Source organism: Magnolia sinica, chromosome 15 (genome assembly GCF_029962835.1).
Source record: "Magnolia sinica isolate HGM2019 chromosome 15, MsV1, whole genome shotgun sequence".
In the NCBI taxonomy this organism is placed as follows: Eukaryota; Viridiplantae; Streptophyta; class Magnoliopsida; order Magnoliales; family Magnoliaceae; genus Magnolia; species Magnolia sinica.
Window position 1 is genome coordinate 23,464,709 of NC_080587.1, and position 18,465 is coordinate 23,483,173.

The window sequence follows — 18,465 nt, forward strand, 5'->3', positions numbered from 1 at the left end:
AAATCGTTTCGTTACATGCATAATATAACCAACAAATCAGGATTTTTTCCCAGCTCTCTTTCTTTTCTTTTTCTTTTCAACAACCACACAAATATCTTCACTGTCATTGAATAACAACTCGCCACCCATGTCTACTTCGGTGAGATCAGGTCCTACTTCAGCCTCAGTTACAACCCGTGTTTCTGATAAAATGCTTGTCTCATCTTCAACGAAAATCTTTCTTGGAACCTCCAAGACCACATGCCAATTAGGATGTTTTGGATCTCTAGAATAAAAAACTTGCACGGCATGCTCCGCAAGAATAAATGGCTCATCACCCACTTGGTCTGAACTGAGAAGATTAGACAAATTCACCAGTCTCAAATTCCCTACCGCATCGAAAGAAACACCTTGGTGCGTCACCTTCACCCAATCGCACTTTAGTAGAACTGGCTTGTACCCTTCTCGGTACTCTAGTTGGATGATTTTGCGGAGGACTCCGTAATAAGGTACAGATTCATCCACTGGATTCTTATCCTTAGCACTAGATCGGAAGGTGGTCATACTCTCTGTGCTAACACCGCTATTCTGGTTCATTTTATTCTCTTCGTATTCCTTGGTGACGAAGAGGAAACCATTGATACAATATTTATTGTACTGCATCGCAAAAGCCTTTGGTCCCCTAACTATATCTCTGAAGACTTCATTACTTGATTCACTCAAGTCTAGCTGTTTCTTCAACCAAGGTATGAACTCATCATCACTCGCCACCTTAGTCCTAGTCCCAACAACTATATTGCGTTGCTTTAAGAAATTTGCATATCTCCTGCAAGTTAAGAAGGTTGTTACAAAATTGACAATTTTTTTCATAAATGTTGTTACAATGTTGTTGAATCAAATTTGAAATTTAAAAAAAAAAAAAAAGAAAAAAAAAAGACATACATACAAGCTAAGTCCAGTTCGTACCCTTGCCATGTCTCATAGTTAGGATGACTCTTCAGTACCCAGGTGCGAGCCTGTTCGTACTCAATACCTTCTAAAACGACACTTTGACCAGGGCCAACTGGGCCAACCACGTCAACATCAAAGTCGTCAACAATATCTTGTAACTTCGGCATGAATGAAATTGATCTGCCTAACCGCTTTTCCAATTTCTCCAAGAGGCTCGTGTTATTTTTCCCTCTATACTGGTTGCAGTATATAAGTGTCTCCTCTTGAATGTATCGTTCTGCTATACAACCTTCAGGTCGTGTCATATTGCGGACGTACGCCTTAAACGTCTTCATGAACCTAAAAGAGTTAATAACACATTAGAAAATGTAATTGCAGATGTTGGATCAGTTTATTCATATTAAAATCATATTATACCTTTCGAATGGATACATCCATCGATAGTAAACAGGACCACATACGCGAGCCTCGTAAGCCAAGTGGATAGGCAGATGCATCATCACAACAAAAATTGAAGGAGGACATGTAATCTCGAGCTCACATAAAGTCCTAGCCATGCCCTTCTCGAGAGCCATTAACATTTCAATATCTATGATTCGCGAGCATAGGGCATTGAAAAATGTACTGAAGCTTCTAATTATAGTGCGCATAGGCTTATTATCCTTGAATGCATGTTGGATCAAAATTGGAAGCAGATGTTGCATCAATACGTGGTAATCATGAGACTTCATTCCCTTTAAATCAACCCTATCTTCCTTTACGATGTTCTTCCAATTCCCACTAAAACCAACCGGAACACGAAGCTCACGTAAAGTCTGGATGAAATGTTTTTTTCTTCTTGAAGGAAGAAAGGACCTCGTTTTTGAATCACTTTGCCATCAGTATTTTCTAACCATAAACGCTTCTTAATTCCTAGCCGCTTCAAGTCTCTGCGTGCGTTAGCATCGTCCTTGGTTTTGCCCGTTGTGTTCAACATCAATGCAATAAGGATTTCACATACATTCTTCTCGATGTACATAACATCAAGGTTATGGTGTATGGGAATATCCTTCCAGTACTCCAGATCATATAATATGGATCGCTTCAAGCAGCCTGTTGATTCTGCATCATCATTTTGTTCCCGTCCTCCTTTTGTACCACTTTGTTTCCTCTTTCCGATCTTGCCCCACTGCACATTTAGTTTCGAAACGATACTTTCGACCTCAATTCCAGTCAGACGAATCGGTTGTGGTTACAAATCCACCTTCTTATTGAAGGTGCCCGCACTTGTATCCTTTCTGGTCTTGTCGTTTAGAGGCAACCACCGTTTGTGACCCATATAAATGTGTTTCTTTCCATAGTGTAATCACAAGGACTTTATATGGGGACCACATGCAGGACAACCATACTTACCCTTAATCCTACAACCAGAAACATTACCATATGCGGGAAAGTCATAAATTGTCCACACCAGGGATGACACGCATGTTGAACATGTTTCTATGATATGCGTCAAATGGCGTGATCCCTTTCCGCCACAAGTCTTGTAACTCAGCAATCAATGGCTCCAAATAAACATCAATATCCTTCTCGAGCTGTCGTAGTCCCTCAATGAGCAAAGTGAGTATAATAAACTGCGGTTTCATACATAACTTTGGTGGAAGGTTATACGTTATACACATAACAGACCAGGAATTGTACGACGTGCTAAAAGTGCCAAAGGGGTTAAACCCATCTGTAGCTAGACCCAATCGAACATTGCGAGACTCTGTTGAAAAATCCTTATACTTGTTGTCAAGAAACTTCCATGTGCTAGAGTCCACCGGATGCCCTATCTTTCTACTCTGCATTTTTTCGGTTGAGTGTCAGGTCATCTCCTTTGCCACCCATGACACACTATACATTCTTTATAGCCTTGGTGTTAATGAAAAATACCTTAACACCTTCACAGGTACTTGAGCTTATTTCAACTTGGAATCAAGATCTGTCTTGTACCTAGAAGTACCACAGTTTGGACAGCTCGTCTTCATCTTATGCTCTCTCCAGTATAACATGCAGTCATTTGGACATGCATGAATCTTCTGGTAATCAAGACCCAACTTTGTAATGATCTTCTTCGCTTGGTAGGTATTAGTTGGGGTCTTATTATCGGATGGTAAGACATTCTGGAGTAGTTGAAGAAGAGTCGTAAAGCTTTGCTCACTCCATCCATGGTTCACCTTTAATTTAAAAAGTTGTACAATGAAAGTTAGCACAGTGAAATTGTGACAACCAGGATAGAGCTCAGTCATCGCATCTCGTACATTTGCTTCAAACTCATTGGTTGAAGCATCTCCGACAATGTCTTCAGCTTCGAGGGCTACATTGGGTTCATCTTGAATAACTTGGTCAAGGTTATTACAACCAAGGTCTTCAACAACCGCATTGACAATGTTATTTATGTCTGCCACACTATGATACTGGTGAGAAGTGCATTCGGTACACTTGGGTGATTCAGGCTCACCGTGCATGTTCCACACCCTATATGTTGGATTAAATCCATATTTAATCAGATCTATCACCACATCATCGATTGTGCAAGGTAAACGTAAACATCTACATCTGGTACATGGACAATGAATTGTTTCTCTACCAGGAAGATGTTCTTTTACGAACTTCACAAAGCTCATCATACCATCTATAAATTGTGGGTCCGGGTAATGTAGAGTAATCCACTCCCTAGAGTCCATTGGATATCACCTGTAGGTAGGCACACATTTATACACCTAATTCATCATCCAACTAACTATTGACAACATTTATAAAAATAAAAGATATTCAACCAACCTTATGTAACAACTTGCAACTTAACCTACTGGGAACCGTCATGCACCGTAATATCTTACGGCAGAGCGGGGTCTGAGGAGTTACAAGTTGAATTAATACAAAAGAATATAAATGAAGAAATATAAATATAAATTAAGCAAGACTATAGGTAGGGACATGTTTATACACCTAATTCATCATCCAACTAACTATTGACAACATTTATAAAAATAAAAGATATCCAACCAACTTTATGTAACAACTTGCAACTTAACCTACTAGGAACCGTCATGCACCGTAATATCTTACGGCAGAGCGGGTTTTGAGGAGTTACAAGTTGAATTAATACAAATTATACTTGATGAAGCAAGTTCTTATTTGCAGCAAGAGAAGTGAACGTCTAACAAATAAGATTATATTCCTGAAACAAAACAAGCACCATCTTTCAATTCAAGCTATATCAAAACATCACAGATATATGGTTGATTTGATTAAAATGGCATTTAGCATTCTATGGAAGCATTTAATGCACCACAGAATCCATTACGTTGTCAAAATGCATCATTAATCTTTGAAATAAGTTGACCACTACACTAAAAAGAAAAGAATTAGGGATGATTTCTTTTTTTTAAAGAAGTTAGCACCAAGAAAACATATTTATCTCAAAAACACCATACACAATCTAACATATTTGTACTTCATGTGTAAGAGCTTCACCTAAATGACCCAAGTCGTGCTATTGTGTATGTAGCTTGCCTAAGCAATCCAGCCGACAACCCCTGTAAAAAATAAAAAATAAAAAAGAAATAAGAAATAAGAAAACCACTACATCTTAGACACCTTAAAACAAAAGGCCTCAAACAAAAATAGGATGTAATACTCTTGGAGGAAGGGTTCTCTCCCTTAGCATGAATTTCTTGAATGAACTTGTTTTTCGGTAATATAAATGTACATGTCATGATTGAAATAAGATTTGATGCCAAAAAGTCCCTCTATGATTTAAGAACCATGCATTTAAATGAGGTCCATTGATATTTTTCCCTTTTACCATCCTACCCAGTGAGAAAGTTTGGATGAATCCCTCTAGCAAAGCATTTCCCTTTTAGTTTCAACCAATGCACATGGACTTTAATGAAGGAAAATAGAAAGGGCAAACTAGCCTTTTATAAGATCACATGTTGTTGGTACAATGATTTGAAAACCTCTACCGTGGAAAAGACCCCAAGGGACCCAAGTCAGCCTTCCAAAAGGAAGTAAAATTTTAAATACCAACTGGGGAAAACTGGTTTATCCAAACCTGTTTGGGTAGAGAGAATTCAAAATATGGATGTTGAAAACCCCTATGAAATCTTCAAGAAATAGAAAATTGCAAAATCTATCAATAATTTCATTGTTTGGTTGTTTTCTATGAAAGTGTCAAAAGGTCAACTCAAATTATATAACAAGTGAAAATTTACATTTAACAGTTTCCAATACTAATTCCATTGTTTGGTTGTTTTGTATGGAAATGTTAAAAGATCAACTCAAATTGTCCACTTAACAAATCATCCAAGTCTTATTATTGACGAATGTTAAATGGAAATAATCAAATACATGTGTACCATATACCAGAAAAAGGAGAGCTGTCTGTGTTAACATGTGAACAGATATTAGGAAAACCTTGTTACAATTTCCAAGTATCAAACAAAACCATGATGTCGAAGAATAATTATAACCCCTAAAGGTTTTTGTGTACCATATTTGCATTTTCCTTTCTTGATTTACCTTTTTTCCTTTTTGTAACTCAATATGGGTTCTTATTTGAACCCAAAGAAAAAAAAGCGGCTTAGCCATCCAAGTTGCCCTTTCTTTAACACTAGAAAATTATATTTCTAGAAGTTTTGTGAGCAGAAATTTTTTTTGCCAAGAAAAGAGTCAAACTCTACTAATATGTTGAAGAGAAAGGATAATTCGTTAAACACATCAGGAGAATGATTGAGAACCATCAACTGATTGTAGAAGGTGATTCAAGGAGTGCAATTTCCTTGGCATGAAAGAAAAAAGAAGAACAGCCAAAGCAGATTAGAGAATTGTTAGCTTAGGTAAGCACCAAATTTAACCTCATTCCCTGGGAGGCTAATGATCAGGCAAATAGGGTAGCAAAATAAGGTGCATCTCAACTATGTTCATCTAGGCATTCTTCTCCATTTACTTGATTGAGAAACAACAAATTATTGGAGAAGGTGATTCAAGGAGTGCAATTTCCTTGGCATGAAAGAAAAAAGAAGAACAGCCAAAGCAGATTAGAGAATTGTTAGCTTAGGTAAGCACCAAATTTAACCTCATTCCCTGGGAGGCTAATGATCAGGCAAATAGGGTAGCAAAATAAGGTGCATCTCAACTATGTTCATCTAGGCATTCTTCTCCATTTACTTGATGGATGTTGTATGATATTTTTCTTCTTTTTCTTTAAATAAAATTCATGCTAACCATAGAAAAGAATGGATCATGCATGTGTATAGATGTGTGTATGTGTGTATGCATGGATGAATGGATCATGCATGTGTATACATATGTATGTGTCATTGTATGCATGCATGCATGCATGAATGATTGTATGGATGGATGGATTGATCATGAATGTGTGTTTGTATCTATGCATGTGCATGCATTGTTGGATGTATGGATGGATCCGCCAATTTTCCCATGTTTCCCCAATGTTTCCTCGAATCAAAGACGCATGCTTTTACTCCCCCCATTAAAGGGAAATTTATCATTTGATCCCTAAATATACAAATTTACTTATTTTTTGCTATTATTCGACTCTTAAATATGCAAATGTGTATGTTAGCATCTCCTAAACTATCATTGAAAAATTCCACCATTTTTTCCATGTTTCCTTGATGTTTCCCTAAGTCAATATGACATTTGAAAATCTACATTTAATGGTTTCTTTTTTTCTTTTTTCGCTTGTGTGTGGAAATGATTTTACTCATTTTTTTTAGAAAATCTAGGAAACAAAATTGATTACCCCCTTTTTTTTGGTTTCCCAAACAGGGAAACTGTCATATCAGGGGAAATCATTTTCTTTTCCATGGTTGTCCACCTTCCTACACAAATGCCATGCTCTGGCTAATGGCTATGTTGTTGCCTACTCAAAAAAATAAAAATAAAAATAAATTTACACATATTCTAAAAAAGATGAACAGTCAAGATTCAGAATCTTTTATATGCCTACCATGTGTGTGGTGATTAAAGGTTGAATAACTAATTCCGTATTCGGCGTTTAACATCTAATACATCCTCATACTGTAGCAATCTAATCCCAAAGGAAAAGACACATGGTTGAAACAACATTAAGATTACAACATTTCTGAAGTGGCAGGCTGAGTGTTGCAAAACTGTTTCAAGTTTTCAGATTGTAAGAGTGCTAAAATGTGGTCCCTAGTTCATTGATCCCAATAGTCGAAATCAGGGGCTGCACTATGGATGTCCCATTCAGCAAATCTCCCAGATTGGAGAAATCCCAACCCTTGTAGTAGTTGCCAACAAATAGGCAGTCAAGAAAGAATTACTACTATCCTTCACATTCAACCACAAAAAGGGCCAAATAACATAGTTCTAGGATCTCCCAATCTGTACGGATTTTTATCCCATGGGCCATCCATGGTGAGGCCTGCATATTTTCCTCATTCAACAAACCTCACAGCTATATTTAGCTAATGATAGCAAACTTGGCTGCATACTAGTGAATTACAGCATCGGCGCCGGAATCTATTCACAGAATGCAAATATACCAAATGCTGGACACAGCAATAAGTGATGACAGAACGTAACCAGCTCAATGAAATGTCACGATCTTAAGCTCCTATGCTTGCCTGCTACTGAATTGATTCTTTGTGCAAATTCTTTGAGGGATCCAATGCCAACAAAATACTGACTTCACTAGTTGCAACCACATCTACAGAGAGACCCAATTTCCCAAAGATGGAAAAGCCCATGTTCCATCAAATCAAAAGTAAAGTAAACAATGGTGCAAAAAGGTGAGGTCACAGAGTTTTGGTTATTCACATAGAAGCTCAGCCATCTGGGTAAACAAGTTGAGAGAGATTCTGAAGGTTTTAGCAATTTAAATTGCTTTGTACATGGCACCAAAAGTCTAGCAACACTATCCAGGAGCACAAGTGAAGTCACTTACTCTTTCAGATCCAAATCAAGCAACTCAGCAACTGGTTCTGACCGTGCCACTAGTTCAGGGTTCACCAGTTTAGCAGAAGGCAAGATTCACCTGCAAACCAAAATAAAATAACACCAACACATCAGTCAGGTTTCTCAAGTCAGGTCATTGAGGATAAATATTCCTAGCCGCAGATTGGCATATGCATAACTATCCCACCCATGCCTACAACAGCACCTACATGTAGTTCCACGCTATTCATCATGCTGGCCCCATGATGAATGTTTAGTAGCTCATATTTTTGCCTGCTGATCATCAAGCAGCATGTGTACAAGACAGTGGACGGTTAAAAGGGGCCAACTAACAGCCTGTTTTCGATGTATATGTGCACCACCCAATTTCAAGTCGACCATCAGGTGGATCCCACAAGATATGATGCCCTCACCCAAATTCAAGGCTACTAAATTGATCATGTGGGCCACAGTTTATGAAACAAATGGAAAGTCACAGGGAAAAAAAAAACTTGGCAAGTTTTTCTACGCTGTCTGCTACTTTCTAACATTCTGGCCCACATGACAGTTTTTTTCTTTTTTTGAAAGGTGACGATTTTATTAGACAACAGCCAAAAGGCAACAAAAAACAAAAAACAAAAGCAACTGAAAAGAGAAAAGACTACACTAAGCTAGAAATACAGCCAACAAGCTCAAACACAAGCCCTCCATGTCAGGAAGCCCACTTCCTGATGAAATTAGAAACCTATCAAAGAAGTCCATGGGTGAAAAGCAAAAACCTACCGGGGAATCGCATCAGTCCGTGAATCTCCCAGCAACTCCCGCATGGATCCCAGTTTAGATCTTCAATCTTTGATCTAACGCTTCCATTGCTGAGATTCGGATCACATTTAGAAGATAGAAACGCAAGCAGCTCTAAGAGGGACCTGCTTGATGAAAATGGCAAAAAGAGACCTCTGAGAGGGACCCGCTCGATGAAAATGGCAAAAAGAGAGCTCTGAGAGGGACCCGCTCAATGAAAGCTCGATGAAAATGGCAAAAAGAGAGCTCTGAGAGGGACCCGCTCGATGAAATGGGAAAAAAGAGAGCTCTGAGAGGGACCCGCTCGATGAAAATGGCGAAAGAGCAGATGAGCGCTCGTTATTTCGGAATTCCTCTTCTAAATCGGATAAATAGTTCAAATCCGATATTCTGTGCGTCTACCACTGTTTATAACAAAACGCCTATTAATAGTCGTACATGCAAGAGGGACCATTTTCTGCATGCCTAAAATTATATTACATAACAAATTATAAATATTAATCACTTACAACCAAACGGATTATTTGAATGGTCTGGATAACTCTATATAATTACCATTATTTTTATAAAGGAATCACCACTATTTTAAATTCTGCTTAAAACTCACAGTTTTTACAGAAAGCAAAAAACGGTAAACATACCTTTGGAAAGGGGAGGGATCTATGGGCCCCACCATGATGGATATACTTCATCCACGCCGTCCATATATTTCACAACATCATTTTGGGCTACGCCACCAAAAATGAGAATTAAAAAAGTCTCACGGCGACCACAAAATGGGAAAACGGTAGACGGTTGGACGTCCACCATCCAAAATTGAAGTTTCCCCGACGGATTATCGATTGTCACCGACGGCTAAAATCCGTCGGTGATACCGACGGATATTAGCCGTAGCTAAAACCCCCCAAAGTCCGTCGGCTTTGCCCGTTTTTTTGGTAGTGACTGTAAGAGTCGTACTGTCTTGGGTGAGGCCAATGTGGTACCTAATTGACTCTAGGTGTGTGTTGAAGTTAGCTATGAGTCATCTAAATTTAGCTGCACGCTTGTATGATATTTCGAAATAAATTCAATATATATGGTTTGAAACTACAAATCTATATAAATTTATGTATAAGTCCCACCATGATATTTGTTGATGCAGAAATCCGGTCGCCCCTTCTCCTGGCTCCTGAACCTGCATGAAGAGCGAACAAAGAAGACCCTGACTTGTATGCTAGGGACTCTCCAATGGCGAAGTCAGGAAATTGGGTTTAGTTGGATACACAGGAGTTAGGGCTAGAGATTGTGTGTACCTCTTCCTTTGAGGACCTTCCCTTATATAGGTAGGAAGAGGCGGTGGCGTTATAACACCCCCTACTTTTTTGTACTCGGATGTTATCATGAGAACCCAACTAGTATAAATACAATCTCGATTTATGTGAACATTCACACTTTGGCCTAAATCCAACCGTCGAGATGGTGGAGAAATTACGAGATTCGAGATCTACCGTCTAACTAATATGTAGGGGAATCTAATTGTAGAAGTGATCATCAGATCTAGAGCTATATATCTACCTCAAGTCAGATGGGTGGCCTATCTTAAGTTGATACCTTAATAATTCATTTTAAATGTGATGTAATTGTACATATATACTATAATACAAAGTAATTTTATAATTATTCGTAATAATACATATGTTACATGAAATATTCAATCATGTATATTATTTGAACTATATATAAAATAAATTGTACGCCAACACATTATCATATATTTGATGTATATTTATATCTTTAACTATATACTATTGTAGTATATATATAAGAAAAAATGTTTATCACTTTATATTAATTTTATTATACTATATGTGCATGTATAATCACAAAAATACCTCAACAGGCAGACTGAGTGGAAATACCTCGTTTCAACACTTGAGGTCTTGGTATCGATCCCTAACGGGGGTGGCTAACATGGAGTGTGTGTACCGACATGGGTGTGTACTAACAATCTAACGCAAAAAAAAAATTAAAAAAAATAAAATAAAATAAAAATGTATAATTACAAAAATACATTATAAATATTAATGATTATAAATAAATACTTATCTATAACTATTAACGTATTATGCTAAACAAACATGTAAATGTATTCTTATTACATAATCTGAAATATAAATTACTAATATTTATTATAATCAATATATAATAATATTGTATTTATTAGCTATAGTACACTTTGAATATTATTATTAATATTTATACATATATAAAAGGAAAAAAAATATATACATAGGTATATAGTATTATAAATTAAATACTTTATTAATTGTTAAATAATTATTAATATAAAATGTAAAATAAATACAATGTATTATAAGTTGTATATACGTTTATAATAAATACTATATTATATACTAATGAGATTTTTATTACTTAGTATATATTAAATTTTGAAACTAATGGAAGGGCTGGATTCCACTTAAGATTACCATGTGCCACGCAAACCACCAATCAAACACAAAATTGGCGTGTGTGGCCCACCTAAGCCATGGATCTAGTCCATCCTTTGGAATGGACCTAATATGGGCTGAGAAAACGAATGAACGGAGTGGATCTCTGTTAGGACAACCCTATGGGCCCCATCTTTGTTGTGTGTGCACAACCCATGCGTGCACCCGCCGTGCACTGGACTGGAGGTCCGATTTGACCCGATCTCCGGAGAGAGTTTTTCTCTGATTTTCTCCCGCCAAAGAAAGCGTTTGAAAAACGCCATCATTTGCGTTGGGCATGGCCCACCAATGGTCGATCCAAACCGTCTATTTTGTTCAGAGGTCATGGATAACCGGAATGATGGTGATCCAGCCGTTGGATTGCACACGTGTACACACAAAATCAGCCTTAAATCAGGCTAACAAACACACTCGTTTCTAAAACGGGAAATCTCCGTTTTTCGGCTTTCCACGCTGGCAATCCGCGTGAAAACTTTTCCTGAAATCTCAGCCACCCGGTTGAGTGAATCTTAGCCCTCCCTTTTAGGGTTCTCTCAACTATAGCAAGAGTTTTCAACTCCCGCCGCTGTTGAAGCTAAAACACTTAAGAGCGTTAATCGCCGTCCATTTTGTGGGTCCCATTGTGCTCCTTGATCGTATCCACGCCGTCCACGAGTGATGGATAGGAAGATTAGCCATCCATCACTGGTTTACCATTACCGATGGAGTCATCTTCTCCGTTAGCTGGCAAAACACACCACCTCCTGGTGGGCCCCATTTAGTGATCTGGGACGTCCATCAGATGGACCATCATGCCAGAAACACATCCATGTGGAAGCCTTATAGCCTTTCACAGGGGATTCCACTCGATCAGCAATTCTCGGGGCGTTTAGTTTGTGTGAAAATGCAAACTACGGCTAATCCCGGATTAGCATTCTAAACCCCAAAAGGTTGCTAACGTGGCTTATAAAAGCCCTCCCTTTAGGGCAGCCATCCGAAAAGGAAAGAAAAAAAAAAGGGAAAACGCGAAAGAGAAACGAAAGAGGGAGGAATCGAGCGCCGCTGCCGCACCAGGTTGGGTCGGGCCGACTCATTCCAGGAGTTGCTGGGATGGAGAGAAAGGAGAAGAAAGGAAAGAAGAAGAAGAAAGAAAGAAAACCAGAGAGTAGGCGGGAGAGATGAAGAGCTGTCCGACCTACTGTTGCACTAAATGTTGCCGCACCGGCTCGTGTTGCTGCTGAGCTCGGGTCGAGCCAACAAGGGTTGGGTCGGGCATGCTCCAGACCGGGCTGGAGTTGTAGTGAGAAGAAAGGGGAGGTGAGAAAGAACGGAGAGAGAGCAGCCAGAGGGAGAAAGAAAGAGGAAATGAGGAGGTGATGGGTGCTTGCTGTCCCAACCCAATCTAGCCAGGTCGAGCGCAACCCAGTCGCTGACTGGTCCAGGTCGCTGGACGGTGCAATGGAGAGAGAAGGAAGAAAATAGGAAGCGAAAGAGGGAAAGAAAGGAAGAAGGAAAAAGGGAAGAAAAGAGAGAGAGAAAGTTGGGAGTCGAGTCAACTCGCTGCTGAGTTGAGTCCGAGTTGACTCGGTCCAGATTCTTGCTGGACATTCCAGCAAAAAAAAAAAGGAAAGAAGAAGAAGGAAAAAGGAAAAAAAAGAGAGGAATAGAAGAGGGAGAGAGAGATAGTTTGATTTCCTTGAGACTGCCGGGTCGACTCGGCTGAAACCGAGTCTGACTGGACCGAGTTGGATTTAGTCCTGATTCGGGTTGGATACTTGCTGGAGTTCCAGCAGGGAAGAAAGAAAAAGAGGAGCATGGGAAGAAGAGATATAAGAGAGAAAGAAAGAAGGGAGAGTTTGAGTTCGGGAGGTGAGTTGACTCGACGATCTTGCGGTTTAAACTAAATTGAGGCCATGACAAGGATGAGTCGACAACTAGGTGAGCTGACTCTCTTGTCACCTTGTAGTAGTATAAATAAATAAATTGTAATAATAATAATATGCCAGGTTATTTATCTTCTTGTGTTGGTTGAGTATAGGTATTTAGTAGAGACTACATTAGTTCGCTCTCATCGAAGTCAATTGGGTGTGGACATTGCTATTGGACTCAAGTTGATTCCATCTCATAATTAATCAAAGGTTTGGACTCACTCTTTGAGCTTTCCACTTAAGTTTATTAATCGTAAAAGATGCCTTAATCTTTCCCATCAAATATCTCTTAAAGTTTCTTGATTAGCAAATGAAGCAGTTACATAACGTACAGGTCCTACATGTGATAGATGCCAACATATGGGTAATATTTCCCGCAGGAACATGATGCCACTTACCAATATTCTCATTGTTGAGATATTTGATGTTTAGGGTATTGACCTCATGGGTCCATTTCCCCTGTCATTCGGTTATATGTATATCCTTGTGGTTGTCAACCATGTCTCGAAGTGGATTGAAGCAGTGCCATGTAAAACAAATGATCACAAAGTTGTGGTCCGCTTCTCGAAAGAAAATATCTTTTCTCGTTTTGGTACTCCTCGAGCAATTATAAGTGATGGGGGTACTCATTTTTGCAACAAATTGTTTAAATCTTTAATGAAGAGATATTCCATCACCCATAAAGTTGCAACACTATACCATCCACAAACAAGTGGTCAAGTAGAGGTTTCGAATCGGGAGATTAAATAAATTTTAGAGAAAACAGTTCGCCCTGATCGCAAGGATTGATTGCAACGTCTGAATGATGCTCTTTGGGCGTATCGTACGGCTTTCAAAACCCCGATTGGAATGTCCCCATATAGGCTTGTCTTTGGGAAAGCATGTCACTTGCCTGTGGAATTAGAACATCGTGCTTATTGGGCCATCAAAACCTTTAATTTTGACTTAAACAAGGCTGGATCGCATTGTAAACTTCAACTCAATGAGTTAGAAGAAATTCGAAATGAGGCATATGAGAATGCAAAAGTTTATAAAGAACGGACAAAATTTTTTCATGACAATTCAATTCTTTGCAAGACATTTGAACCGGACCAGAAAGTATTATTGTATAATTCCAGGTTACGTCTCTTTCCTGGAAAACTACGTTCGCAATGGTATGGTCCTTATCAGGTAGTAAAAGTATTTCCTCATGGAGCAGTTGAGATTAAAAATCTAAATGATGGGAATATTTTCAAAGCAAATGGTCAACGGCTGAAACCATATTTGGAGGATTTGGTTAATCAAGATGTTGAGAAAATTTATTTGGAGGACCCAGGTTATCAAGATTGATTAATTCATGGTCCATAGTTGCTTTCATTGCTTGTTTGGCTGAAGACGTTAAACTTAGCGCTCCTGGGAGGCAACCCAACCTTTCATTTCATTTCTTTTTTCTTAGTTAGTTAGTTCAATGTTTGTGGGTAACATTACTGCAAACCCTCACGAGACTACAACTCGTCCACTAGGGGCAACCTAGGGGTTTAAAGGCTTGTTGCATACGCTAAATGCAATCGAGAGCACCTGTGAAAGTGGTATAGGTAGGATTTTATTTTCGTTATTTTTGTTTTGCTTGAGGACTAAAATAACTTCTCTTTCAATTTCATTGTCTCATTTGCATTGCATGCTCATCTCTTTTACATTGAGGACAATGTAGATTTTAGGTTGAGGGTGGGAGATTAGGTTACCTAATCAGTATTTTCTTGGTCTTGAGCAAAAATTGTAAAATTTTTAAATTTTTTTTGGAATTTCTTCTGAATTTGAAGTGATTTTGACGGCAATCTTGGATTTAGAATTAAAAGATACGTGATATTAGTAATTTATGACTCTTGGATTCAGTTGTCTGTTAGATTTCACAGTTAAGTTCAAGTTATTAATCCATGATTAGAAGTTGTAAACATTGATTGAGTCATGATTTCACATATCACATCTCGCTTACACATTAAGGTTCCGGTTCGATATTGAATGATTAACTTGGTAATCACTAAGCATGAAATGAACCAACCTGAAAAGATTTTAGCATCAGTTTATAAAGAAGAATTGAAAGGGTTAGTCAAATAATCTTCATCATAAGTTTGCTCCCTATAGATGAAGATTTGATTTCCCAAGGTTCACATTCGAAACAGGCTGAGCTACTAGTTTTCACCATAAGTTTGCTCCCTAGAGGTGAAGATCTGATTCCCCTCGGCGTTACTTTAAAATTTAAAAAAAGAAAAAAGAAAAAAAGAAGAAGAAGTCAAAATCTGGAAGAATGAAAGAATAATCTATGAGGCACGTTTAGTTTTTGGGTGTCCTGAATGCTTTTGTTGCTTACCAATAGTATCATGAATTGGCGAAATGAACTTTAATGATGATAAGTCAAGATTACACTATACACTCATGAAACTCAATTTTTAGAATTGTTCTAATTAATGGATTAATATTTTGAACTTGATTATGAAGTTTACCGTGAGCTTGATTCCAGGAGAAAATACTACTCACCATTCATGAATCTTAGAATTATCGCATCTTGACTATTTTTTTCACAAGTCACTTAAGTTTACAGGAATTGTCTTGTATTTCTGAAAATATTTTTCGCATACTTTGCTCGAGACTAGCAAAATGCTGGTTGAGGGTTGTGTTGAGGGTCGAATATTGCATATTAGACCCTAGTTATTACTTGCTTTTACGAACATGATACTGTTTAATGCCCATCGTGTTTGTAATGCAAGGTGAATCTAGGAGCGTGGACGGGAAAGGATGCAAAAAGTATGGATTTAATGCTCAAGCATCACCAAGGCAATGGACGAGACTCCATGGGATCAAGATTGAAGAATTTACACACCCAGGATCCAAGAAAATCAAGCCATTTAGGTTAAAGAGGCCCAAAAGTCGTCCAAGATGCAAGATCACAGGGTTTCCACCATCCGTTCGGCTTGAAACTTCAGATATGGCCACCTCATTCACGATGCTATCTAGTTGCATGGCTATGCTAAAACTTTAAGACTCATATGTGTCAATAGTCTATCGTGTGGTAATTTCATGAGAGATTAATTGAGAAATATCACATGTGTGTGGGTGTGAGAGACTGAGAGTGTGTATTGAGCATTAAAAAAAAAAACCCACAAATATTATATAGGGAGAGTGCAATATTGATATAGTTGGGGGACTGTAATTACTGCAAGTATCTCTCAACCCACATCACAGAATCAGAAGCATGATAAAAAAAGGGAAAAATATTTTTGGTCAAAGTAACCTAGCAACAAACAGATGAGAGCATTATTGAAGTAGACAGGGGTGATCATCGTTGTGACCATCTCTCACTCAACTACATTTTGCTGTTGCTGCAGGCGACGATTTTTAGCTTCTTTCATCTTCGATTTCTTCTCCTTGTTACACGTATCGCGATGCTCATGATACAACTGCAGTCTTGAAACTAGCTACTCCCACAGTTGGGACATGGGCCGTAAGGGCTTTTGTTTTTCTTATCGTTCTTCTTGTTCTTCTTGTTAGACGTAAGAACATTCCTCGACAACGGCAAATCCCGACATTTCTTACCATTTCTCATTTCTTATCTCCCATCTCTCGCAAATCCCGGCAAACCTTAGATCCTTGCGATCGAAAACGACTAACAAGAAGAACGATAAGAAAAACAAAAGCCCTTACGGCCCATGTCCCGACTGTGGGAGTAGAGAGTTTGCAAGACTGCAGTTGTATCATGAGCATCGCGATGCGTGTGACAAGGAGAAAAAATCCAAGATGAAAGAAGCTGAAAATTGTCGCCTGCAGCAGTAGCAGAATGCAGCCAAGTGAGAGATGGTCACAACGATGATCGCCCTTGTCTACTTCAATAATGCTCCCACCTGTTTGTTGCTTGGTTACTTGAAACAAAAACACTTTTTCTTCTTTTTTATCATGCTTCTGATTCTGTGAATGTGGGTTGAGAGATACTTGCAGTGATTACGGTTCCCCAACTATATCAATATTGCACTCTCCCTATATAATATTTGTGGGTTTTTTTTTTTTGTTTTTTGTTTTTTTGAATGCTCAATACACACACTCTCAGTCTCTCACACCCACACACATATGATATTTCTCAATTAATCTCTTAAGAAATTGCCACACAATAGACTATTGATGTATATGAGTCTTAAAGTTCTAGCATAGCCATGCAACTAGATAGCATCGTGAATGAGGTGATTTCTAGGGCTATTACATTAGTAGGATTGGGCGGCTTTTGTAAAGGAAGCATCGATTGCTTATAAAGAAACTTTTTGAGATGACCATTTTCCCTTTGAAAACCATAATGCAACTCATGATTGCTTATAAAGAAACTTTTTGAGGAGCATGGATCCTCTTGCACACATATTGAGATGACCATTTTCCCTTTGAAAATCATAAGGCAACTATAACAAGAAAAAAAGGAAGCAAAATAAAAAACATGAGGAAATTGATAATGTGGTTAAGTTTATCAAAAATTGTTAAAACTTCTTCGATCAACATTATTAGGAGAATGAAGCTTGAGTAGAATGAAGGGCGAGGTGGAGAATACAGTGATAGGTTGAGGAGGGAAAGAAGAGGGGAAAAGAAGTTACAGCATTTATTTAGAGTTGAGTTGAATGTCAACGAAAGGAACATCAAACTATTTCGACGGGTAGAAAAATAGTGATACTTTGGTTCCTTTAAAAAAGAAGGAAAAGGAGAAAAATAAGAGATACTTTGTTAAAATATGACTGTGCATACAACGCATGGCAACTATACCCTAGGCATACACGTATGCCATTCCAAATTAACAACCTCATGAGCCCAAATGTTAGTGGGAAATATACCTAAAATTATGTTGTTTGGAGTAGACAGTTTATGTAGAAAGGAAACTTCTCTCCCTTGTCTTTTGAGGGAGTATTTCCTTCTTCTCTTCTTCTAATAAATCCTATCCTTCAGGGGGTAAAAAACACATGGGAGGGGTGATGAATCCAAGACGTAAGAACATTCCAAGAATACATTGAGGCACATGACCTGGCCAATAGATGTTTAGTCGTAGATTAGGCTCATCCCACGGTTTCAATCATTCAGATTTCTGGTTTGGAAGTGACCCTATTCATTTGATCAGCTATCTAGACCAGATTAAGTGCCTGAAAAAGATATGGTTCCAATTCAATGCCCCAAATGGACCATTGGGTTTATGAGTCCAAATGGATGGGGATAGAAGACCTTGGCACGCTGTGTGCATCCACGAATTTGAGATGTGGCTGTCGGGCATGTGCATCACTCACTAGTCTGTGTCCAAGTTAGGCGTAAGGTGTATAAAAGAAGTTTGTGAGATTTGGAGTCTTTATATCTGTTTAGTTTCCTTTTGGATTTTGAAATTCATGTGT

General features: G+C 38.3%; 1 protein-coding gene and 1 long non-coding RNA gene across 3 annotated transcripts; one reads left to right on the forward strand and one right to left on the reverse strand.

The window, feature by feature from the left end:
• Nucleotides 1-36: 36 nt before the first annotated feature.
• Nucleotides 37-1,670, reverse strand: LOC131226886 (uncharacterized). Its single transcript, XM_058222594.1, has 2 exons — nucleotides 946-1,670; nucleotides 37-805 (listed from the first exon to the last, which is right to left on the reverse strand). Exons 1-2 carry the CDS (start codon nucleotides 1,263-1,265, stop codon nucleotides 37-39), a joined length of 1,089 nt encoding a protein of 362 aa, XP_058078577.1. The 5' UTR covers nucleotides 1,266-1,670.
• Nucleotides 1,671-11,856: 10,186 nt separating this feature from the next.
• Nucleotides 11,857-16,037, forward strand: LOC131227953 (uncharacterized). 2 transcript variants are annotated; one of them, XR_009162647.1, is made up of 3 exons: nucleotides 11,857-13,088; nucleotides 13,189-13,288; nucleotides 15,823-16,037. It is a non-coding gene; the product is annotated as an uncharacterized LOC131227953 (long non-coding RNA). The 2 variants fall into 2 exon arrangements; XR_009162648.1 differs by having other exon boundaries at nucleotides 15,833-16,037.
• Nucleotides 16,038-18,465: the final 2,428 nt, after the last annotated feature.